This window comes from Brachyhypopomus gauderio, chromosome 6 (assembly GCF_052324685.1).
Source record: "Brachyhypopomus gauderio isolate BG-103 chromosome 6, BGAUD_0.2, whole genome shotgun sequence".
Taxonomy (NCBI): domain Eukaryota; kingdom Metazoa; phylum Chordata; class Actinopteri; order Gymnotiformes; family Hypopomidae; genus Brachyhypopomus; species Brachyhypopomus gauderio.
Genome location: NC_135216.1, coordinates 1,367,107 through 1,392,129, shown reverse-complemented (window position 1 = coordinate 1,392,129; position 25,023 = coordinate 1,367,107). Strand labels below are relative to the sequence as shown.

The 25,023-nt window shown below is 41.4% G+C and overlaps 2 protein-coding genes across 12 annotated transcripts; both read left to right on the top strand.

Annotated features, from left to right (window-relative positions):
• Window positions 1–2,498: 2,498 nt before the first annotated feature.
• Window positions 2,499–13,185, top strand: znf865 (zinc finger protein 865). Of its 11 annotated transcripts, none has more exons than XM_077008036.1 (5): window positions 2,499–2,597; window positions 2,876–2,930; window positions 3,856–3,975; window positions 4,812–4,915; window positions 6,286–13,185. In XM_077008036.1, the coding sequence occupies exon 5, from the start codon at window positions 6,339–6,341 to the stop codon at window positions 10,947–10,949; it is 4,611 nt and encodes a 1,536-aa protein (XP_076864151.1). In that variant the 5' UTR covers window positions 2,499–2,597; window positions 2,876–2,930; window positions 3,856–3,975; window positions 4,812–4,915; window positions 6,286–6,338; the 3' UTR covers window positions 10,950–13,185. The 11 variants fall into 11 exon arrangements, with proteins under 11 accessions (XP_076864151.1, XP_076864144.1, XP_076864152.1 ...); XM_077008029.1 differs by having other exon boundaries at window positions 4,812–5,045; XM_077008037.1 differs by having other exon boundaries at window positions 2,520–2,597; window positions 3,936–3,975; window positions 4,812–5,045.
• Window positions 13,186–14,230: 1,045 nt separating this feature from the next.
• Window positions 14,231–22,612, top strand: dbpa (D site albumin promoter binding protein a). The gene is made up of 4 exons (XM_077008041.1): window positions 14,231–15,362; window positions 16,693–17,124; window positions 20,138–20,364; window positions 20,828–22,612. The coding sequence occupies exons 1-4, from the start codon at window positions 15,179–15,181 to the stop codon at window positions 21,041–21,043; spliced, it is 1,059 nt and encodes a 352-aa protein (XP_076864156.1). The 5' UTR covers window positions 14,231–15,178; the 3' UTR covers window positions 21,044–22,612.
• The last annotated feature ends 2,411 nt before the right edge of the window (window positions 22,613–25,023 follow it).

Below are 25,023 nucleotides of genomic sequence, written 5' to 3'. Positions count from 1 at the left end.
AAAGGTGATAACTAAATGGCTCAGGGAACAAAACAGAGATTTTGGGTCCATGGCCTGGAAACTCCCCAGATCTTAATCCCATTGAGAACTTGTGGTCAATCATCAAGAGATGGGTGGACAAACAAAGACCTACACATTCTGACAAAATGCAAGCATTGATTGTGCAAGAATGGACTGCTATCAGTCAGGATTTGGTCCAGAAGTTGATTGAGAGCATGCCACGGAGAATTGCAGAGGTCCTGAAGAAGAAGGGTCAACACTGCAAATATTGACTTGCTGCATTAACTCATTCTAACTGTCAATAAAAGCTTTTGTTACTCATAATATGATTGCAGTTATATTTCTGTATGTGATAAAAACATCTGACAAACACACATAAAACCAGAGGGCAGCAGATCATGTGAAAATATAATATTTGTGTCATTCTCAAAACTTTTGGCCATGACTGTATATGTTGAAAATAAACTCTGCATCCCTACATCAGGAAACCGTATGCCTTCAAATGAGAATGCCTGTTTATTCTAAGATTTATAAGGGCCATGAGAAAATTGACCTTCTCCTGAACAGCAAGTTAGTGTGCCTGAATACTGCTTGAAGATAAGGTTTTGTGTTTAATGTTTTAAGAAAATAGAGCAAGGTTTCAGAAAAGGCCTGGGAGTTTGATGACGTGCAGTGACGTGGGAGTTTGATGACGTGCAGTGACGTGGGAGTTTGATGACGTGCAGTATTTTTGCTGTTCCTCAGATAACGCACTTCTGGACAACTTGTTTTTTGTCCTTTTGGATGTTTCCATCATTTATGATATATGGCACATTAGTTAGTTACATTTAGGACGGTCACCTCTATTGCTGTTTTCTGCACCTGGTCCACTATGATATCTGGTTGTTTCACTACTTACTTGTCTGGATCTTGAGGTCTCACATGATCCTAGCTTTGATGTTCTTCCCCATTCTCTGTGGTTCCTCCTAATTGGACTTGGGGATGTAAATCTCATGTGTCTCTCATATGTTCCTGTACATGATTTCTGACATTTATTTATGTTTCTCAGTATATGCTGTCCCATCCAGCAACTACTATCCTGCTACTATGTGCTGGACTGCCAGTGGCTCCTTTGTAGTGTGGCTCCTTGTCACAGAATTGTGACAAAAGAAAATGAGCACCTGATAAAAAATTATCAGGAAATAAAAGGAAAATAACTAGCTGGATATAAGATCTGATTAAATTACAAATATTTTTCACATACAGTATACCAGTATAATTGTAACGATGGGTAGGTGGAGGTTGGACACATGCAAACCCATAAATGCAACATATACAAAATAAACAGAAATGCAAACAGTAACAGAAAACCCTGACACATCATTTAACAAAGACAGAATCAAAACAGCATTTCCCTCCAAGCATAACCTCAAGTGGGCTTGCACAAGAACTTACAACGACTAACCAAGAGAAGCCCAAACAATGTGTTTAAATACAAGACTAACAAGGGGCCTAAACTAGAAACAGGTGACAATGATTACAAGGGGTGTGGCTACAAATGACAAGAGGCGTGGCAAGGGAACATATGGAAAACCAAAACAATGCAGTGACAGAGGACAGAGGAGGAGCTAGACAGAACACAAGACTGACAGCTGGGGCGGAAATGAACGTGACTATAATGTTATGTGAAGGCTAACTGACCCAAAAATGTTACTGCTTACTCCTGATAATAAATTAGCTGACTGGGAAGACCAGTACGTACAGTCTCCAACCCAAGCAATAATTGGCCAATAAAAAGTGTTAGATTTAACCTGGGATACTATCTTATGGAAAGGGTTGTGTAAATGTAAAATAAATTAAAGTAAAGTAATATAGTGTGTGTGTGTGTGTGTGTGTGTGTGTGTGTGTGTGTGTGTGTGTGTGTGTGTGTGTGTGTGTGTGTGTGTATGTGCGTGCGCGCGCGCATACACAATATTTATGGGGCACGGGGACGGGGGTGATAGGGGTACTAGTTGTAGCTATAGGTCTGAAACATCTGAAAATCTTCATTGCTGACTGCAGTGACTGGCTGCAGGCTTTAGTCTCAACATCTTGTTTCAAGCTGGCTATAAGATTGTCTGCTTAAATTGTTGCAAACAATCTAAACCATACACCTTATATAAACAATTATTAAACCACCTAAATTAATCATGTAACATTGTCATTTATATTATCGATACTGTCGTTTTATTACGGCGATGAAGGGACTAGCTGTAAGGCATATCTTAAACACTACCAGTTCGGTTAAATGCATTTTGTCTTTTCTTGTGCACTTCACGCTGTGATCCTTTTAGAAAAGATCCTCTTAGAAAAATCTAAACATGAATAATTTAAGCGTATGAAATAAAACTGTCATACGCCGATAAAGTTTTTTTCTCCGTCTATATCACTTTTATTGGACGTGAGACATATTTTTGTTATCAAGTTTCACTAGGAAACAAATGAGGCATCACTGGCATTCGCCATTTTGAGGGGCAGGGTCGAGGAAGACCTTCCGAGGGGAGGAGGGAGGGGGTTCGCAGCTTGTTGGTAAAATGGCTTCAGAGCAGTGGCACTGGGCTTACCTTTAAGATTCTCAAGTAAAGTAAAGTAATTTCCCTCGTTCTCTCTCTCGGTGAACTAATCGTTATAATATAGTTGCTTTGCCTATGCGATAAAGAGGTTTTCCAGTGGTTGTGTAGATGGCTAACACTCAGATAAAAACATTCTGATACATAGTTCATCCACCTCGCGCTGCGCGCCGCTCAGAAGTGTCCAGTACACCGATACACCGCAGCGATGTTGAGAGCTCGCTGATTTTAAACTCATTTGTAGGCACTTATATCTGTTTTATTGTTTATGAATGTGTTTCTTTCAGAATTACCGACCAAGTCTACTCATCGAGAATCAGCTAGGCTACGCCAGGCTTCGAAGTATGTTTCAGCCTACTTATTTTATAATTATTGCTTAAATATATTTTTCCAAATTTTTCTTATAAAATTTGAAATAGCCTTGTCGTGCATTCCCATTACTACTCTAAATCATGTTTACAAGATAGCTACATTAAAGTTGTGTAAAATTAACAATGTCGGACGTTTTATGTTGTGGCACTGCCGGAAGTGTCTCACTGCCCGGAAACGACCACTGTGAAACGAAGCTAAGCGCCCACAGGAAGACGGGGGTACAAAAATGACACGGGGCGGAAAATATTTGGCTAATAACACTTTTTTACAAAGAAGATAATTCATATGTAGAACGATTTTGATTAATTTAAAGATACCGCGGCAAAGAGAGTTTACTGGATTATCGATCAGTTGGCATTAGCCTGCGAACCCAGCGGAAACAGGGTTTGGTTAACGGGGCCAATGGAGAGGCCTTCAGCCCCCGCGACGGGACGAGGACGAACCAGCCGAGCACCTGAAATCGGAAACCGCCTTTGTGTACACGGACGTTTCGGCGCCTTTTTCGCATAAGTAATTTCATATGGTACTTCCAGAGCGGACTTGTCTGAGCGTAACCGTGTGCGATACCGAGACGTTTGGTTTAGTGCTACAGTGATGAACACGCAATAGCGTCTTTATTGAGCTAGCAGGAGAGCTAGCGGGCGAAGTGGCCGCACGGCCCGTACTCACTCCACGGACTGTTGGCTGGCAAAATCACTTTTATTATTGCATATTACATTTTAGTCTTTTCATAAAACTTTTTTCAACTCCCGCACGGCTAATATCCTCAATATTTTTCTCGTAATTTTATACCAAATGTCGTGCAGCAATTTGCATTTTACCGAAGTTAGTAATTAACAGTGTACATATAAATAGTTGTTTATTTAATATTTTTTTATATTTGTGTGCTATCGAGGGATGTGATTATAAAAAAGGATTTCGGCTCTCCCCCTTCCCTCATTCCCCTCTGCACTAACAAAACTCATACCGGAGTAGGAGCACCGAGGGTGAACATTCAGCATATTGTACCCATTTGGTGAGTTTTTAAGAGTTATTTACAAAATCTAGCTAAACTGAAACGCAATATTACTAATTTATTTCAATGTGTCTGCCTTAATCTCTTGTGTAGTATATTCTCGGTTCATAAATTGGAAACAAGTATAAACATGACAGCTGTGATGGAAATTACTGGGTTAACTGACAGTTCAACTAATCAGTAGTTTATACATTTTTGAAAATGTGCAATTTAAGATGATAGAAAACACTGAATGCAGTGAAATTACAAGGTAACACTGCATAAGTGCTTACAACGATAGATATGTTGATGGGATTTAATAGTCTAGTACATATGGTTCTTCACATGTACAAGCGGTGCTCTGACCCATTTATTTGCAAGTTAACTGTAGACTTGAGTATTTTATATAAACTTATTTTTAGTACAACCAGTTCTCAAAATCAGCTCAGGTTCATGTATACACTATATGACTATTATAACTGCAAGGACATTGGACCATGAGGACATTTTATCGACAGAGCTGAGATATGTAGTTAGTACTTCTTTATATTCGTTATTCATGGGATATTTTGTGGTTTATCTTTATTTTATTTTAATGATGAGTTTCATGACTGATTGCTGTAGCGTCATGCATCAAGACACTAAACAACATGAACCAGTTAGCTTTCAATTGAGTCAGTTGGCAATTTGGTTGGTGATGTGTATTTTTGTTTAGAGTCATTTATTTTTCATATCTATAGCAGTTTTTCACGGCTATGCTGTTTTTAATTACTGAATTGATGATGTAAATATTACCATGTTTATGCACTGAATTACAACCTTCCTTCATTATTTTACTTTTCATGTCTTTAAATTAGGATGAGTTTGCTCCACAGACGGAGGGAGAACTTCTCGGTTGCATAGCTGTGCTTCTGGTCTTCCACCCCGGGACTTAAAAGGAGTTACATCCATCCAGTGGACAGTCAGTCCTTTTGCCTTTTCATTTTGATTTGAACTGAACTGGAAAGACGGCATTTATAAGAAACAGACAAATGGGGACCATTTTTGTGAATGCCTGTGAGATAAATAAATAAGAGAACATTCCCTCACCGGTAAGATTTTAGATTGCTATGAGCAAATTGGAATCCAAATTGCTAAACATTTTATGCACTTTAACATGTAGATGTAATGGTTTTTATATTAATTATATTATAGTTAGGGCTGGGCGATATAGGAAAAGAAATCTTATCACAATATTTTGTTCTTATCAGTTGATATCTATGTAAATCAATGATACAAATCAAATCACTATTTCCTGTATACTTTAAGTGAGAAGTGAGCACAATTATAACGCAACTCTTTCTGGCTAAATAAAGAGTAGTTATACAGTGTAATTGTTTTGATATCATCTTCATACATAATTACCTAGCTATCTACATTTAAAGAGCTAAACTAATTCAGTCCTGTTTTATGTAATGAGATACTGTATAACAATATTTTTTTTCTTGTTAAAAACCTAGTGTTAATCTATTCGTCTTACCAGGTTATGTTTAGTCTATTTTTTGGAATTGTTTTGAGACATATTGCATCATTTAGCTCCCCCGTGATAAAATCGCTTATCACTTTATATCACGGGTAAGCTAAATGCTCTTTAAATTTAGCTAGCTAGCTATTTAGACAGAAACTAAGGCTTAAAAATCCAATTTAACACAACATAACTAGCAATTTATATAGAAACTAGGAGACTTTGAGTAATAAAGCTCTTTCAATGTAACAGCTTTATTAATTAAGTCCCATTCAACATAATCTGAAACTGTATGACACAACTGTTTATGGCTAAAAACAGTCCCTACGTAAAATAATTAATCCAGAAATACTTCCGTTGTGTTGACAGGTTTTGCAGCATGTTTTCTAAATGTAGCATACACGTTGTCATATTGATTAATTTGCTTTGCGGATTTTCAGCGCGATGGGCTTTCAGGGCCACTGTGGCAATTCAGAGTGCAGCCTGCTTTCCGTTGGCGGTGCTACTTAAGAGAAATGGAAACAAATGTTTATTGAATTCTGTTGCCCAATCTTGTCATTGTCATTGAGCAAGAAATTATCACGAAACATATCAAAATCGTTTTATCGCCCAGCACTAATTATAGTAATAGGCAAGGTATTTAGGTGTACAGTGACACTGCATGATGTTACAGTTAAGAAATGAAAGCTAGTAGAAAGTAGAACATCAAACATGCTTGTTTTAAAAAGGCAGAACAGTAGGTTTTGTGAGTTTGAGTTGAAAACAAATGTTCTAGATTCAAAATGTAATGCATATAATTTAATTAAGTAGTGGTATCCTCTTTACAGCCTCAGAGGAACGGGAAGGAACCAGAGGAACACCCCTCAACAGTGAGAGGGAAATGTTCCAGTTTGGAAAGTACCCTATGGACATTTTAGAAATGCTTAGTGGACACCAGGCTCATCAGTTCAAAGGCCTGGGGCTGGAGAGGCAGCTGCAGCACCAACAGCAAGTTCAGCTTCAACACCAGCAGCAGCTCCAGCAGCAGCAGCAGCAGCAGGGTGAGGCCTCTGGGGCTCTTCTCTCTGGTCTTGGCTTAGGTTCCCTTCAAGGATCTAGAAGTAATGCGTTTTCAGATTCTTCCTCCATCTTTGCCAAAATGAGTGCACCACCTCCACCGATCCCACAGCAAACTCAGTCTTCTTCGCAAAGCTCACGTAAATCTAGCAAGATGGGCAGCAGCAGTGGGAGTGGAAGTTCAGCCTCTGGCTACCCACAGTTCTTGCGACCCTTTCATCCTGCAGAGGCTGCTCTAGCACAAGAGCAGCTTCATTCAGGGATGGGGCGGTTTGATTTTGCAGGAGGAAGCAGTGGTGGTAGTTCAGGAGTAATCGGAGGAGTTGTAGCATCTGCTCCCCCACCACCTCCCTTGCACCCAGGCCTTTCTGTGCCTCAGCCATCCCCTGGACCATCTTCTTCATCGCCTTCTCCTTCTAGTTCGACTGCCACCTCCAGTAATCCCCCAAGCAGCAGTAGTACAGTGGCTGGACTTGTTGGAGCCCAGTCTGATGCTCGAAGTTTACACCAGCAATTCAGTTGCATGCTTGCAGCCAACCAGTACTTCCTCTCTGGAGTGCCTGCCAATGCCAGCTTGGAGCAGTTTCTAGTTCAGCCGGGGCCCCATAATCATCTTGGTCTTGCAGACTCGAACACAGGTCTTGCTCCTCCACCAGCTCTTCATCCGTCTCACACCCATGGCCACCCACCTCCTCAGCCTCAGCAGCAGCAGCAGCAGCTAGCACCCCATGCCTTGTCTCATCCTCACAGCCATGCCCACCCACACCATCCTCTTCACCCGGCCCCTCAACCATCTTCTCTTGGTGGGTTTGATTTTCAAGGAATTCCTGTTCTTTCCTCCAATCAGCTAGCGTCCTTAATGCAACAGGAAGCTGGTCTTCCTCTCCCACTCCCACTACATCTCTCTGTCCCAAAAGATGATGGGAAAATAGATGGTGGATCTGGCGCTGGAGGAAGCGGAGGTAGTGGCAGCAGGAGAAAGAAAGCAATGGCTGGTTACCTGCCTCAGAGGAAGGCAGATGGTAGCAGTAGCAGTAGTGGTACCAGTGCAAACTGCCACAGCAGCTCTGGGGCACATGGTCATGATGGGTCTTCTGGCCTTGTTGGAGGAGGTGGAGGGGTTGGTATGAGAGGTCTTGGTGGTGACCCCTCCTCCATCCTCTCCTCTTCAACACCATCCTCCTCCTCTTCTTCAACTGTCTCTTCCTCCTCTTCCTCTGCCCCCTCCTCAAACTCCGCCTCTGTGTTAGTAACAAATGTTTCACAGATGCCCAAAACTGATAATCAAACCTCTATGACTCCTACTGTTACCCAGCCTGAACCAGAGCCTCTTTTTCACTGTGGAGAATGTGGAAAGTCATTCACGCACCTCCCCAGTCTCCGTAGACACATACGTAGCCATGAAGGAGATGTTAATGATCCCAATAGCAGTGCTAACACGAACACAAGTCATCAACATTCGTCAGACACAAGTCTCCCTCACTCAACGCAGGATGGCATGCCTTCACAAAATACCCATCACCAACATGAGCAGAATCAGCAACAGTCCAATCCAGACCCCTCATCATCGTCATGCCCAAGTCCCGATAAGACTTACTGTTGCAATGAGTGTGGGAAAGGTTTCAAGAAAAGAGGACATCTCCTTCAGCATGGTGTTATTCATTCTGGAGCACGTCCTTTTGCTTGTTCTACTTGTGAGAGATCTTTTAACCGTCGGGAATCTCTAACCCGGCATGAGAAAATTCATGAGGAGAAGCCTTACCGATGTCCAGCTTGTGGCCGTTGCTTCAGAGAGAGCACATCTTTGCTTAATCATGCTGCCTCTGGTTCATGTGGAAAACCAGGGCGGGGATCAAGATCCAGGAGCAGTGATGGCAGTAGCTCAGTGAGTTCAGAAGGCAAGGTTGAAGGAAGTGGAAATGGTGAATACCAAGGTGGACAACTAGGAGATGAAAAAGGATTAGGATATGCGAAGACTGAAGGACGTGGAGCTGGGATGTCCTGTGATGGCCTTTATTCACAAGGAAGAGGAGGTAATCCAAATGCAGGTGATAAAACAGAAGGAAAGTATAATTCGACATATTCAAGAGATCCTTACCAAACATCCTACAGGGTTGATGACTATCGTAGACCACAGGCCAACCCTACATCTTACTCTTCAGATGGCCCATGTAGCAACAGCTTGTCAGGCCCTGCCCTCAGAAAAGCTCCCTTAGCTCCAACACTTCACCCACACCCCCCAAATCAGCAACAGCATCACCACCACCAGCAGCAGCCTCATCTTCCCCTGTCTTCTCTCCTGGACGACTCTGAAGATGAGGTTACAAGCAGTGCTATGTCTGCAATTGCTGCGGCTGCGGCTGCTTCTGTCTTGCCTGCTGAAATGAACAACAGTGGAGGACGAGAGGAACGAAGGGACATAATAGGAGGTCTGTTGGGGGGACTTGGGTTTGGGTCTATAGGTGGCTCATCATCTACATCTGCAGGAAATGGTGGAAATGAAGAATGTTTAAATGGATCCATGATGCCCTTGTCTCATCCCGCTCAGCAACAGCCTAACTCACAAAACGCCCCATCTAATGCCAAACCGAAGCGGCCACGGAAGCCCAGACAAAAGAGGGAGCCAAGGCCTGGAGGTATTCCTGGAGAGAGTGTCAAGCGTCGGAGAAACAACCAGAATGGGACCCGTGGGGATGGATCAGAAAGGCCTTATTTATGCACTTCTTGTGGGCGTGGCTTCGGCAGGCGTGAGACCCTCCGTAGGCATGAGCGTGTTCATACAGGGGAGAAGCCATTCCATTGTGATGTTTGTGGAAAAGATTTTCGAGAACCTTTCCATCTCACTAAACATCAGACCGTTCATACAGGGGAGAAGAACTACAAATGCTCCCTTTGTGGAAAAGATTTTGGGTATGCACAAAGTCTGAAACGGCATGAAAAGCTGCACCTGAGAGGGGATTTCAAGCCTAGACGGAGTAAAACAAAGTCTTCTGTAAATCATGGAGGAACAGTCAGTCAAGATGGCAATCAAACGAACCCTGGCTCATATTACCCTTATCCTCAGGATAAAGCTCAAGGATCAAGTGCTAGCACATCAAACCAACCCCCTCCTAGGCTATACACATGTGACATTTGCTGGAAGTCTTTTCGTCATCACTTCCACTTGACTGCCCATCACCAAGCTATCCATGAACATGGGGGAGAAAAACTTTTTTCATGTGAGGTGTGTGGAAAAGCTTTTGCTTACTCCAATAGTCTGACGAGGCATAGATTATCTCAACATGGTTTGGCACGCACTGGACCAGCCACACAGACAACAGGAAGTGGATCTGGTGGAAACGCGTCGTCTATAACAGAAAGTGAAGCTGCCACCAACGCACTCCTTCATCTGACTCCAGATAGCGGTGCCCATGTACAGCAGACCCATTCAACCATCGCTCATACACAACACCTTCACTCTCAGCCTGCTGGGTTTTCCCCCCTCTTCTACACACCAGAGTCAGGTCCTATTACCTCGAATACTAGTGCCCCTCCACACCAACATTCTCACTACTCACACTCCACTGTAGGGCCCCTCCCCCATCAGTCATTAAGTGGGAAGGGACATCAAATTTATCCAGGTATTACAGGGAATCCCATTCATTCTGCTCCTCCTCATGTCCATATACCATCCTCCTCAATCTCGCAGCAGCATCACTCGCAGCAGCAGCCCCACCACCACCACCACCACCACCACCCTTTTCAGATGCAGCCGCATCTGCAGCATCCAGTCGTGCAGATGCATGGAGATATTGGCCAGAAAAAGAAAAAAAAAAAAAAGAAAAAAATTAAATTAGTCAGTGGGGGGCAACTCCTGGGGGAGTTCAGTGATCCTGAAAATACTCAAAGGCATAGATTTTTAAAGAGAAAAAAATACAGGCTTCAGCAACAGCTTAAAAGAAAAAAATGGATAGCCCAGCTTAAATGGGCGAAGTATACTGGAGGAGTTGGAATTAATGTTGGAGGTGGAACATGGCGGGTGGGCCGGTTGAAGTTCAGAGGCCTGAGGTCTTTGATAGTTCCGTTGAGATCCTTTCCATGTCCTATCTGTCCTTCCACCATTTTTACTCGACGGATAACACTTTTAATCCACCGTGTGACCAGACATCCCCCGAGGAAACATGGCTGTCGTGCTCGTCTGCGGTGTATAGTCTGTGGCAAACGTTCTCGACGGCTTCTGTCGGCTCTCCGTCATCGAGCTCGGCACCTTTCACAAGGTTCTTTTTCTTGCCCCCGATGTCCCTCTCGATTCTGGAATGGCACCCTGCTACAGCGTCACAAATTTGCTTGTCGACGTGTTGGTGGAGGGCGAAAGATATCACCAAAGGGGACAATTTCTCAAAAAGGAGGGGATCATATTGAAAGATCAGGTGGCATGACTGAGTACAGGCACTAAATAAGATATGACCTTTACGATTAGAGCCAGAGAGGAACATGTGAGGATGCATAGTGGAAAATCTACTACATATTCAAACACACAAAAACCCACCCATTATGCACATGGTCTCTGGCTTCAGCCAAGGGAGTGCCTCTTACAATAAATGACTTGGTTAATGTGAACATTAAACCTGTACTTTAAAAAAAGAAGAAAAAAACATCCATTAAAGACATGGATCTCTAACATGGTTTCTCCAAAGGGGAAGAATATTTTAGATTATGGGACTGTTTTGGTAGCACCTTTGTTGTTATGGTAGCATCTCTATCCTCTAAAAATGCATTCATTATGTATTTTCGTAACTTTTTTTGTGCTGCAATGATGGATGCAAACCAGTAAGAGTGAACTAATCTGAACTGTAACAATCTTTCTCTAAATTAGTTTCCCCTTATTACTCAGAGGTCGACCGTATAGTCTTTCTTTATTCTCAAATATATGTAGCTTTCTGTTCCTTGTGGACTTGTGTTTTTATCGTCTCCACCTCACCCCCTTCATTGTTCTGTGTTTATTCAAATGCTTGCCCTCGATTTTAACGTTGCTGGTTAGAGAACTGTTAAATAACTTAATTGTGTATTATCTAAGGAGAACACTTAAGTTTTTTAACTTTTACTATGCGAAAACTAAAGCTCAAGTGAATCTTCAAAACCTTCAAATTGTGAACATTGCTGCAGAACTGTTGGGGAGGGGACAGCATAGCGTGATAGATGCCATGTTCCATGTGTTTGTCATCTGTTTTTTTATTTTAAGAATGTAATTTTGTAGGTATTTCTATGACAAGTGTTATATCTTTGGTTGAGATGGACAGGCAAGAGTGGAGAAACCAGTTCATACTGTAAAATGCGTATTATATTTTATTATGTATTGTTTGTTGCTTTTTTTAATTCTAAAGTACTTTTTTTTATCATTTGTACTATTTGTGGGTGGATGTGTGTATGTTGTAAGATGAGGGGGATATATGTAAGCAATGTGATTTTATTTTTTTTCTTTGCCTTCCCCTTTGGTCTGTCTAACCCTAAACCAGTTTAGCACAGTTCCCCAACACTATTGTATACATTTCAGTACTTTACTTAGCTCCTCTGTCCCTGTTTTAATCTCAGTAAACTAAAATATGAAATATAAATACTAAATGATCCTTTTATTTTTTGTTGCATCAAAAACAGACTAGCAATGTAAAATGTTTTCAGCCTATGAGAAAACACAGACCTGATCTTAACACACTGCAGCAGACGGGTATATCCTTTGATCATGACGTTAGGTTAAATCGTTTATAAACTTTTAAATGGGAGAACCTACCAGGTGTCATGCGCCTGGTGTGGCCGTGTTGTCCCCCGTGTGCGGTTATTTGCTACTCACATGTGCGGGCACATGCCCTCTGCAGTGCCGTGCTTCATTAGAGGCGGAGAGGAGGATGCCCGCAGGGCTGTGCGGTGTGTCAGCAGCGCAGAACTGTCTGTTCATCGAGTGTCTCACTTGGTGCAACGCAGGGAAAGAAATGGGTTCAATGCAGTCTTTCTCTTTTTCCAAAATATCTTCAACGATTGTGTGCTCTCATCACAGGATATTTGGGCAGATTCTTTTAGGCTATTATGCATTATTTCAAGTTAAACATTTAAGGTTTTGTTGTAATATATTCAAATAATCGACAACTGAAAAACGGCGATTCTAATACAAATACAAATCGCAGTCTTCAAGTAATTCACTAGGTGGCGATAAAACATATGTGTCGAGTGCTCCTGGTGTCCTTTTTTAAAAGTATTCCCTGGTGGTAAAATCTCAATACACCGCTATGTAATGTACTGTTTGACACTTAAATTTATGTATAATTCAAGGTCATGTAATGCTTTGTGTCCTTAGACCAGATCGCTTTAAACAATATTCATAATACAGCATTTTGCAGTATTTCTCACATAATGCAATACATATCCTGTTATAATTTTAATGGAGAAACGGTTAATTTATATTATAGCATTTGAGTTTAAAACTGCCACCAGCCAGCATGGCCCAAGCCCAGCAGCATGATAACCCCACAACTAAGTTTGGCTCTAAGTTTGCTAACACGGAGCATGGCAAACATTGTTTGATTTAGCAGGTGTGTTCTTGAAAGCATCTGTTTCTGTCCAGACAGCTTTAGTGATTCCTGACTGGGGCTTTAAAAAGGGGATAAATGTGGGGTGAATAAACAGTTATGTGTGCTGTCTTTGCAAGTCCTCTTATTGTCGGTCCTATACCTGTATTTTCATCTACACATTCAGAAATGAATGACTGTGTACTAATATGTCGTATAACGAAACAAAATCTTAGGATTCAGATAAACTACTGCATGAAACGTTTTCAAAGGCTTTTCTTTAAAAAGGGGGTGTTGTGTATGTATATTATATTAATGTCTAGAACAAACTGTAAGGAGACAACGTGTTTGTTTTCATTTTTAAACACGCAAGGGCAGATTCCATTTGATCTTTAGATCTACAGGAGTTGCCTGCACTAATCCACGGGATCTCACCCGGCCCTCTGTTTTACTCCTGCCTCACGCGGCCCTAGCATGGGGAAAAGTCTGGGAGGAGCCACTGACCTAGATTTGTCCAATGGGATCCCGCGAAGGGCAGACACTGACCTACTTTAAGCCAATGGGATGAAGGCAGGCCTGCCGGTAGGCAGCAGTGCGCGTGCCTGGGCCATGTGCGCTCTGAGTTCTAGTGTCCGCCTTAAGGTGGTGGTGAAAGATATTTGTGTCGGCCAAATGTAAGCGCTCACGTTTTGACATTTAAACTTCGGATTCTTCTTCCTCCTGTCATATCATTGTCGCCATTGTTTGTATTATTGTTGTTTTTTTTGTTGAATGGTGTTCAAATCCACGCCTTTGTCTGTTTTTATCTTATTTTGTTGTGTCTATAGCGTCATATAAAAAAATGTCACCACTTATGTTACTCTGCGTGCTCAATTTAAAGAAGATATTTTATTCTAGACTCGCAGAATCAAGTCAATCCACGAGGATCGCTTATTCCCGCAAATACACTTATGTTATGTTCGTGTTGCTTGGCTCTGCCTGACGGCTCAGAAACACGACGGCGCGTGAGACCGAACCGAAAATGACGCTGCACAGAAGGGGTTAAGAAAGGAGGCGTGTCTCTCATGAATATGTAATCTTGGGTTTAGACTATTGGCTAGGACGTCCTGGCGGGGCTGTGCGCGCTATGCTGGGTGTTAAAGGTTTGTGTGATGAATATTAATGAGCCCATCCCGTCCGTGCTGTTCCCCGTGAGAGGTGATGTGACGGCAGCTGCCCGTGTTCGTTCCAGCTGACTGTAGCCGCCGTTCAAGCCTTTACCGAGTGCTCGAGAAAGCAAGACAGAAAGCGGCTGCGAAGATTAACAACAGAAATAACGCGGAAGGGAGTGCGTGAAAATATACAGATAAAGGGAAGAATTAATTTCAACCATAGATCTCAACTTGTTTTACTTTCATGCTCCAGCGTATATGTGGTGAAGACGATCTAATTTTTTACTAAATAACACTTTGAGGTGCTCGATTCACGACTGGATTTAGTCATAATCTACATTCCTTAGTCTTCACTGCTTACGTTTGGTAATTTTAGGATTGCTTTTTGGCGTCCAAATTTATTGGACCTCTGGTTCAATGGACGCCCATAATTTTCAGCTGTTTCAGTTTTTCGGGAAATATTTTTGTCCTGGCTGAGAACAACGCCAAGTCAATTTCATGACAAATGTCAACAAATGAACGGACTACCTACTGTCAACACGTCGGGAGTGCAGCTTCAATTTGTCGCAAGCAACTTTGTTGATCCAAGGCAGAAAATCGCCCAGGGCGGCAGGTTTAAACATTTTTAAAGGCGATATGCTAGTATATCTCAAAAAAAGATGAAGTATTCCTATTGAATAGACTATACCGGACGTACGCATCAGTTTTCATCTGGAAATGGATTATGTGCAGCGTTTTGGGAAACATTCTGAATGCAATTAGAAGATTAAATCTTGACACTTGTGTCCTCTGTCCTCTACCGCAGGTGCTTAAAAGATCCGCGCGGATCAACTGAGGTTTTTACGCAGTTTTTAAGAATACTAGAATTCGCGAGCCATAATTCTACAGTTTCTTAATCCAAACCAATCGATTTTTGGTCAGTACTGTTTTAAAAGTTAATAATCGGTCGAAGCGAAAGCAGGTGTTGTCAGGCTATGTCCAGACCACTCTCTCAGCTTTTACCCCCCGAGCTCCCCGCTGGAGCGAGCCCACAGTTTGGTCCTGCCAGTCCAGCGGCTCCTAACCCAAACGGCCTGAACTCTATGGCCAGTCTGAAGTCTCTCCTGCAGCTTCCAATTAAAGGTGACAGCAGAGGGAAAGACTGCTGTGAAATAAAAGGTGACTCTCTCGCATTCTGATATTATATTCAGGCCTATAGCCTTTCCTTTCCAATGTTTAACCCTTGCTGTCAGTCTTTGATGTTCTGTTGTAGAAAGTAGGTCCTTATGTGGTGAATACTATAGTACAATTACATTCTAATGTGATTTATTGTTGGAGTGCATGACTAGCTCTTCATAGAATCTCTGGAGTAAAGAGACTATTGCAGATTACATAATTAACGCTATATTCTCATGAATGTTCATTTGACAGCTAGCTTCAAATACAGTTTTTTCAGCAGTATTTCTTAAAGGCAAAATTTCAAATACTGATATTAAAGGGATGTCACACACACACACACACACACACACACACACACACACACACACACACACACACACACACACCTACACACACACCTACACACACACTTACACACACACACGCACACACACACACACACACACACACACACACACACACACACACACACACACACACACACACACACACACACACACACACAAGGCTATGTGTCTCCTATGGCCCCCTCTTGTGGGAAATCCATATTATAATTCAGAGGCATTCCCTTTTGTGGAAATCATAATGATGATGATGAAAATACCAAACGATTCTGAACGATCCGCTAAGATGGATTAACATGCATTATAACACACACTCTTCTCCTGCATCCAGCGCTTTGTTCAGCACCCTGAAATACACCCACTCGCTATCTCGCTTTCTGTTTGCCATCCTGCTCCCTTAGCTCATCCTCCCTCTGCCAAACCAAGTCTCCATTTCTAACCATCAATCTTTCATCCTTCGCTCACCTCAGCTCTTCAGTCTCTGAAACCTCCCACACTGTACACACGGGGAGTGGACTGAAGCCCCTGTGCACAGAATTACTGTAACTGCGTATTCCTTGCTTGGAGTGTCTGATTCAGGACTCGTACCCAGGGCTCATGCACCTTCCTGGTTTGCTCTGCTTTGTCCCTGCATGGGAGCGTAGCCCAGACGCCAGCACTTTGGCCCGTGGGCGTCTGAGCATGTGACGCCATGGCAGCTGTGATGATGAGGCGTCCCACTCTTAGCAGTGCATGAGCCTCACATACTAAAGCTCAAGAGACTGATACCACAGACCTTAATTTGTCGTTTTGTTTGAGGTGGATCAGTTTAGCATCGCATTAGGAGTTTTTTTTTGCCAGTGTGTATTAGATTTTGAGGCTGAATATACCTGTTATGAATACAAACGTTTCAAGTTTATTTGGTTCATAGCATAAGCTTATATATAAATAGGTTGATACTTGAACACATCATCAGCATTATAAAAACAATATCTTTCTTCTTTTAGATAAAGACAAGCCCTTGGACTCTGATGAGGATTCGCTAGGTGGAGTTGGGGGCGTGGCTGGGGGCTCCATGCGTGGCTCCTCCCAGTCCGCTTTCCTGGGGCCGTTGCTGTGGGAACGCACCTTGCCGTGCGACGGTGGCCTCTTCCAGCTGCAGTACATGGACCTGGAGGAGTTCCTGACCGAGAACGGCATGGGCTGCATGCCCCCAGGCAACGGCTCCAGCGCCCAGGCCCTCATCCCCTCCCAGAGCACGCAGTCGGCCGTGCCCAGCCAGAGCTCCCAGTGTCCGGCCTCCTCCCCGCCTCCCTGCTCCTCCTCTGCATCCTCCATTTCCTCCCTCTCCTCTTCATCCTCCTCATCTTCTCTGCTGGGCCTGGATGTGCCACAGGGCCCTACACCGGGGCTGATGGGAGGGCCCGAGTGTCTACATGGTAAGTGTTTGTCTAAATACCTGAATGAGTGCATGTGTGAAGCTCGATTGAAAGGTATTAAAGGTATTATAGGTAAGGGTTTGTGAGTGTGAGTGTTTGTACAGCTCCTCAGTTGCTGTTTTAGTGTGTGCATATTGTGTGCTGCTGTGTCTTTACTCTATAAAATGACATCTGTCCATACAAATTTGAGAGAATAGATGTTGTTGCCTTGAGGGTGTGTTTTTGTGTGGTTCAGAGTCCATGCACATTGGTTTGAATACTGGTTAGTTTTGACTACACCAAGGCATGGACACTGAGGCATAAACCTTTCGATATGGTCCTTGGCAGCTCTGTTGCCATGTCTCATACAGTGTACTTTTCAGTGAATCTGAAATCATAGGTGCACATTGATCTGGCATGCAGAATACTTCACTAAAGGTTCTCTGTATTCATAGTATAATCCTTAGCTTTATTACGGTTACTAATGAACATTGTACACTAAAGCAGTGTAGGCATGTCCTTTAATTAGCACGTTTTGATGCTAATTAAAGGACATGCTAACACATTGATCTCACCAGAAGATACTAAGCTTAAAAAAAGAGACAACAATAGACAACAAAGACAACAATAAAATATACCAAACTGGTACTATATAGAGCATGATAATAATTATTAAACTACTAGTGAACTGTCCCCTCATTATTCAGATATTGTCCAGCTGGATATGACGGTGCAGCTGCTAGCTTCCTGCATACTGCTCATGACAACATGCTAACATGTACCGTTCCTCAGTATATGGAGCTGGGAGAATTTGATTTTTTTTGCCTCCACTGCTAATATAAACTTCACATGTTTAGGTACCATGAGAGGGTTTCCTTTATCTACATTTTTGTTATGTAAATGCACACGACATAGTCATAGGACCCTTATAAATCAGAAGCCTCCTATCGGAAGGACAGGTTCTTACTGATATTAAAAGATGAAAACCAAAACTACTCCAGCTTCAAACTTGACTGCATACTAGAAGTAGCTTCAGTCAATCTGCTTTGCTGTTTGGCTGAAAAGCTGACTATATAACAACAGTATGAGTAATAATCAATAAGCAATTAATTTATTTAGGTATTAACATGGAATTTAGGTATTAACAGTGAGTGGCCTGTTAGATTCACTGTATGTCACTCGTTTTGGACCGTAATCCAGGTTTACTCTGTACACAATTATACAAATATTAACTGTTCTTAAATGTTTTTCTTTCTTGAAATGCTATGCATAGCATGATGTTTGCTGAAACATCCGATCAGTGAGACATAGTGTTGAAAATGCAGCAAAGAAAAACAGCCAAAGGCTTAAAATGAGGAAAGAGAAAGAAGACCTAGAGAGAGTGCTAGAGAGAGAGAGAGAGAGAGCGATAGAGAGAGAGATGGGAAATGGGGAGGGACTCTGCCTGTGTAGACTTCCCTTGCATGTTTTCGAGTCTTGTTCCCTCTCTCTGTCTCACACGTTTAGGCCATGTGCAGGCAACCTCTCACGTGCTGATGCAGAGAGCAATGAAGTGAGAGAGGGAGGGGTGGGGAGGGCCAAAGGAAGAGAGGGAGGAGCAACAGAAATGGAGAGAGAGAGAGAGAGAGAGCACGCGCAAGACAGAGAGAGCAAGCAGATTAGAGAGTTGTAGTGTTTGTCATTGCCGTATCATAAATGCTGACTGATGTTATTTGACTGGACGGAAGAAGCTAGTACAAAAGACAAATGGAAGAACCTGAAATGATGTGTGTCTGTCTGCCTATGCTAGTGTTTCACACACACACACACAGACACACACACAGACACACACGCAGACACACACACTCCATAAAGTGAATAGTGAATGTGTGTGTGAGTGAGAAAGAGAGAGAGAGATTGTGTGTGTACACCATATTATGTATTAACGTATTGCATGCTCATGAGTTGGGTTTCTGTGTGTATGATTATGTATATTTGAGGCTATTACAGACAATTGTGCCTCTTGTTTTTGATATTTCCTTCAAAGAGAGAGTAAGAGGCTTAAGAAGGACAGCCTGCTCTATGCCCATGGGAAGGAAGGCTTTTTTCTGGGTGTATTTTTAAATACACCAGGAGGAAACTGTATGCTGTTAGGCATTGGATAATCTGGTGGGAGGGCGCTGGGTTTCACAGAACACTTCTGTCACACTTTGTTTCATGTAATTTTTTTTAAAGAAAGAATTTAATATTTGCTTGGGGTACTGGATGCGTCTTGGAAAGGGACACTAATTAGAAAAACATGAGGAATGTTAGCTACATGTATTTTAACAAATGTTTAGCTTTCAGAGTAGTTAACATATTTGAAATGGAATATATATTTGTAGTGCGGGAAATACCAATATGTTATTGGTAGACTAACTGGTGAGTTGGTTGGGCTAATGGCATACATGACATTTATATAAACTAATTCCATTAATAACATTTGCATATGTGTATATTATGAATAGATTTATACACTACAAACATATGCACTAATGTTTAGCACCTGCAATATTAACTACCATTATGACTAGTGTATAATAAGCACTTTTTAGTGCATAGCATTCAGGTAAATGATTTATGTACAAATTATGTAAAATATTTTTTCCACTTAAAAGGCAAAGACCACGTGTTTATTGGAGGCAGACTTTTATTTAATTTATGAATTTATTCTGAGACTGCATGTAGTTACATATAGTGGTGTTCTGCACTGAATAAATCTGCTCCCAGACTAATTTGTGTACAGAATGCTCATTTTAAAAACTGGAGGTGTAGTTTGGTTTATGACCAGGCTGCAAACTGCTATTACTGCATGCCTCCATGTTGACCTCTGCTGCACCCTGGTGGCTTCCTTGTGTCACTACGACTGGCCCTAGAATAGACTCTTAATAGCCTAGCCCCTCCCTCTATGAAGTTCAGGCTTTAACATCTGCTGCCTAATACCAGCTATGTGTGGCACACCAGGTCTTCTGAAATGACCCCATCCACCTCCCCTTTTCTCTCCTTCCCTTTTCAGGAGGACAAGCAGTGCAGCAGGACCCCTCTCCTCCACCAGGGCCCCCACCCAACAACGCAACAGATGTTATGGTGAACTTTGACCCAGACCCCGCTGACTTGGCCCTGTCCAGTGTGCCTGGACAGGAGGCGTTCGATCCACGGAGGCATCGCTTCTCTGAAGAGGAGCTCAAACCTCAGCCAATGATCAAGAAGGCTCGCAAGATGCTGGTGCCAGATGATCAGAAGGTATTGTATTCTTAAAATTTCCTAAATTCACCATCTTACATTGATGTGTAAAGTTATAATATACTATAGGCCATTTCTTGAAATTATTAGGGAAGTATGCTTAAGTTATCAAGTGTGGCATAGTAAGGTTTGAATAGTATAGTAGTATATGGCATAGTAAGGTTTGAATAAAGCATCTGAAATCTACCGGACTTTAATTGTCATTCAGAATAATTGCATCCTGACAGTATGTCTGGCTAAGCCACTCTCCATTCAGGTGGACATCATTCTCAAAGATGATTTAAGATTATGATGCTAGTCTTTCAGTTAGATTCTCCTTACTAGATCGGTCATGTGAGTAAGAGGGAGAACCTCACTGAAACACTTTGGTGGCCACCCAAACTCTTTTTTCCCCACTCTCACGATTTCCACTTTTCCCTTTTTGTATTTCCCATTGTACACACCTCATCCCATTCCCCAAAAGGATGAAAAGTACTGGAGCCGGCGCGTCAAAAACAACGAAGCAGCAAAGAGGTCGCGGGACGCCCGGCGGCTGAAGGAGAACCAGATCTCGGTGCGCGCTGCCTTCCTGGAGCGGGAGAACGCGGCGTTGCGGCAGGAGGTGGCCGACATGCGCAAGGAGCTCGGACGCTGCCGCGGGATCATCAACAAGTACGAGAGTCGCCACGGTGACTTATGAGAATGAGCAAGAGAGGAGAAACAAAGCTGCACCTTTGGAGGCACGATAAGGGCGGGGCTGTGAGGGCGGGGCTGTCGGACTGCACTGCGGGAGAGAGCGTGTGCACGTGAGCCAGACTGCAGCACCTTCAGATTGGCTTTCGAAAGGGTGGAGCTCCAGTTAGATGATGCTGTGCATGTCGGCACCAAGATCCTGGCAGTTGTTCAGTAGTCCTCCTCGGAGGGAATGCTCACAAAGTCTATATGTATACACTGTTCAGAATAGTTTCCAGAACTTTCTCTAAGTATCGTTCTTTTCCTGCAATGCTGTGCTTTAAGAAAGAATAATTTTGTAAGGGTGGTTGTCAACTTGTACAGTGTTACACAGACCTTATGAACATTCCATCATGATTTTGGCTAATTTCCTTTTAGAGAGATTTAGGCAGAAAAATGACCAGGTGTAATATTTTCTATGACAAAAAATGTATATTTTTGAACTGATTTATGGTCAAATAGGACAGAATAGGGGGAAAAGTAGAAGAGAATGAGATAGCACAATGAGATTTTGACATAGAAAAATCGTATATTTTTATACTTAAAGAAGCTGATAGACGAAGAGATTATGAAAGTAATCTTTTTTTGTATATTTTATATATGGGTGGGCGGGGTAGTTTTAGAAAAAGAGGGCTATATGAAGATGTTTTCAAAATCAGGATCTAGCTCATTTGATAATATATTTTAGATGTAAGGAGTGGTAGGGGAGATCAAGAAGGACAAACATTTAAATGGAAGAAAGCCAGATCAGTGTAAATCAGTCAAAGCCAGATCAGGGTAAATCAGTCAAAGCCAGATCAGGGTAAATCAGTCTAAGTCAGATCAGGGTAAATCAGTCAAAGGGAGAACTATCAGAGTAAAGTGGATGCTGTGCTAAAATCCAGCTAATGATGGAGTGAACAGCAAAATAAGACTCACATGATGTGGAACATTTGTTATGGGTTTGGTCAAGCACTTAATTTGATATCTTCTCTTTGATTCCTTTTCTTAAATTTGAGTGTGTTTTGTCTTGAGTTGCAAAAGGAGAAAGAGGTAGATGGAGGTGGTGAACATTGGAGACCCGGACACTACATTTTGTTCTTACATCAGAGCAATTCGTGTATGAAACTTTTTTCCTCCATGTATATATTTAAACGTTAAAGCTATGTCCTCAAACACATACATAAACACATAATAAACATAAACAATACATAAACACGTGCGCACATACAGAAACTGGACCTTGGTTTGCATGGCCAATACAAAACAAAGCACAAAGACTCCTTCAATGAAGTCGACACACAAAGCCGTTTCAACGCAGGGTTCCAACTTTCTCTTCTGTTTCTTCTTCTCACTCCCTCAGTCCTGATTTTTGGACACAGTGACCCTAAGTGGCAGTGGTTCAGAATACCTTTCCCAGGTTTAGTTGGCAGAGAGTGGGTTGCATGGTGGCACATGTGTACTGTAGTAAGATCCACATGAAAAAAAAACACCCTGGTGTTTATGGGTAATGTTTTTAATATGGTGCTAACCCTCCATCTAAACACACACATACCAACAGACAACTGCCTATAATCCAGTTTCTCTTAATGTTCTATTGTTTCTTATTCTATGGGGACATACATATATATATATATATATATATATATATATATATATATATATATATATATATATATATATATATATATATATGTGTGTGTGTAGACACACATGTGGTTAGAAAGCTCCCTTAAATAAATGCCAACAAATGAAATGCACCCTAATACTACTGTACTATTATTATAAAAACAATGTAACTTTTAATATATATATTATTATATATATATATTGAATATTAAACTATTCTCTCACTAGGTATGTGTGTGTATATGAATATATGCTTGAATATGTGATTATAGATGTAATTTACATAACCTGAATATGTACATGTAGTATGTACAGAAATGTACAGAAAATTAAAGAAAAATGGAATCAAATTTATTACCAATTACTTCAAGGTGTTTGGGATGATTATTAAAAGAATGCTTCCAAAAAGCAAAGCCTAAAGATAATTGAAAATGATTCCGGACACATTTCAGTACAGATTGTGTACAGATGCAAAGAATTTACATAATTATGTTGAGATTCATAGTACATTAACAGCTCATCATGGAAAATTTTAAAAAGCTTTGTTAATTCACTTGCAATTTTTTTATATTTTCAAATGTATTTTCTTTTTTTCATTCTCGTTACTCTTATTATTACTGCTAGTATTATCATTATTGATGTTATTATTAGTATTTCTTTTTTTCAGCATTTTCATAGGAAATGCGATGCTCTCTTTGTAGTCACACCATCTAGAATAACTCGGATTCCTGTGAGACTGTTCATTGTTGGCACCATCGACTAAGACTACACATGGCCCCAAGTGCATTGTGGGGGCTGTTGTCTTGTCCTTGTATGAGTTTATATAAGCTAATACAAACAAACAAGAGTTGATCTGAACTGTTTTTTCCTCATGGAAATGTTTGAGCTACTCCTGCCATCACTGACGTGGTGCTGCTTTTGACAGGCACATGTCAAAGGAGTACTTTTTTGTTACATTGGAACTGTTTGTAGAAGCTTAAAATCAAACTTTTGACAGTGCTATTTTTCTATGTAACCTTGTGTACACATAAGAGATTTCACAGGCACTGGTAGCCTATCCTATCTCTAAAGTGATGGAATCCTACCAAATGTTATTGCGGGTATTGTATTCATCATTTCCTCCTCTTCATGTGGAATTTTAACAGGTCCCTGTTTGTGACTGTTATGAACTATAAATCCTGAGAGTGTACCGCTGTCAAACTTCACTGATAATATCTACTGTTCCTACCTTTAAGGATGATGGGAAATGTGGTTTGGCTGTTTCCTGACACACCAATAAAAGATTATACTTATTCACTGATACAACGTATAAGACTCTTAAATATTTCTGTTACAACAGATAATACAGTAAAAACAAAAGTCTGGAGAGGATTTTCAGCATCATGATCCAAAACAAATGGACATATGTTGTATGTATGTAATTCAGAACAAGACAGCACATGCATGACAAGTAAAGATACCTACAATAAAGATGCAACTGAGATGCCTTCTTCATGTTCTTTCAAAACAAGAGGCACATTGAAATGTAACCTACACTTTTTAAATTTAAAAGAGGATGCTACAAATACACACAAAATGAATACTAGAGTTTGGTGAACATGTTCAACTTTTTGCATCTTATTTTGATATATGTATGTCTTTTTATATATGATCTGTTATATTGGATTACATAACCCACAGAAAAAAAAACAATGAAAGTAGTCTCTTGAGCCACTACGATTTTGCCTCTGATGGCCTTGGATTGCTCGATAGTCTTTCCCATGTTGATCATGTATGAGTGCTGTTCACCTGTTTGTAGAGGGGCTTTTATAGGGAAAAAACATAATTAATCCAGACATGTGAAGCATTGTTCTTAATACCTCAATTACTTTTTGAAGGAACTCGAGGGAACCAAACAAGAGTTCTGGGTTGAATAATAATTAACCCTCTGGTAAAGTTTGAAAATTAACAAAATAAAAAAACAGAAATGACACTTTTATGCTGCAGTGTCACATGTCCAGGCCAATCTACACTCCAAATCTACACTCCAAATTTCATCTCTAAATGTGAAAACCTGCAAAATCTGCAGAATGTTGAATACGACTTGGAGGCACTGTTTATGTACAAATGTGTGTATATATAAAATAAAGAAAGAATAATATATATATATATAGACAAAAATATTTGGACATTACGAACTGCATTACACTTACAGGAGCTTTTAGGACGTCCTGTTTTTAATCCATAGGAATTAATATGGAGTCGGTCTCCCATTTGCAACTATTATAGGTTCCATTCTTTTGGGAAAGCTTTCTATAAGGTTTTGGAGTCCTTCTGTGGGGAATATTGACCTTTTCTTCC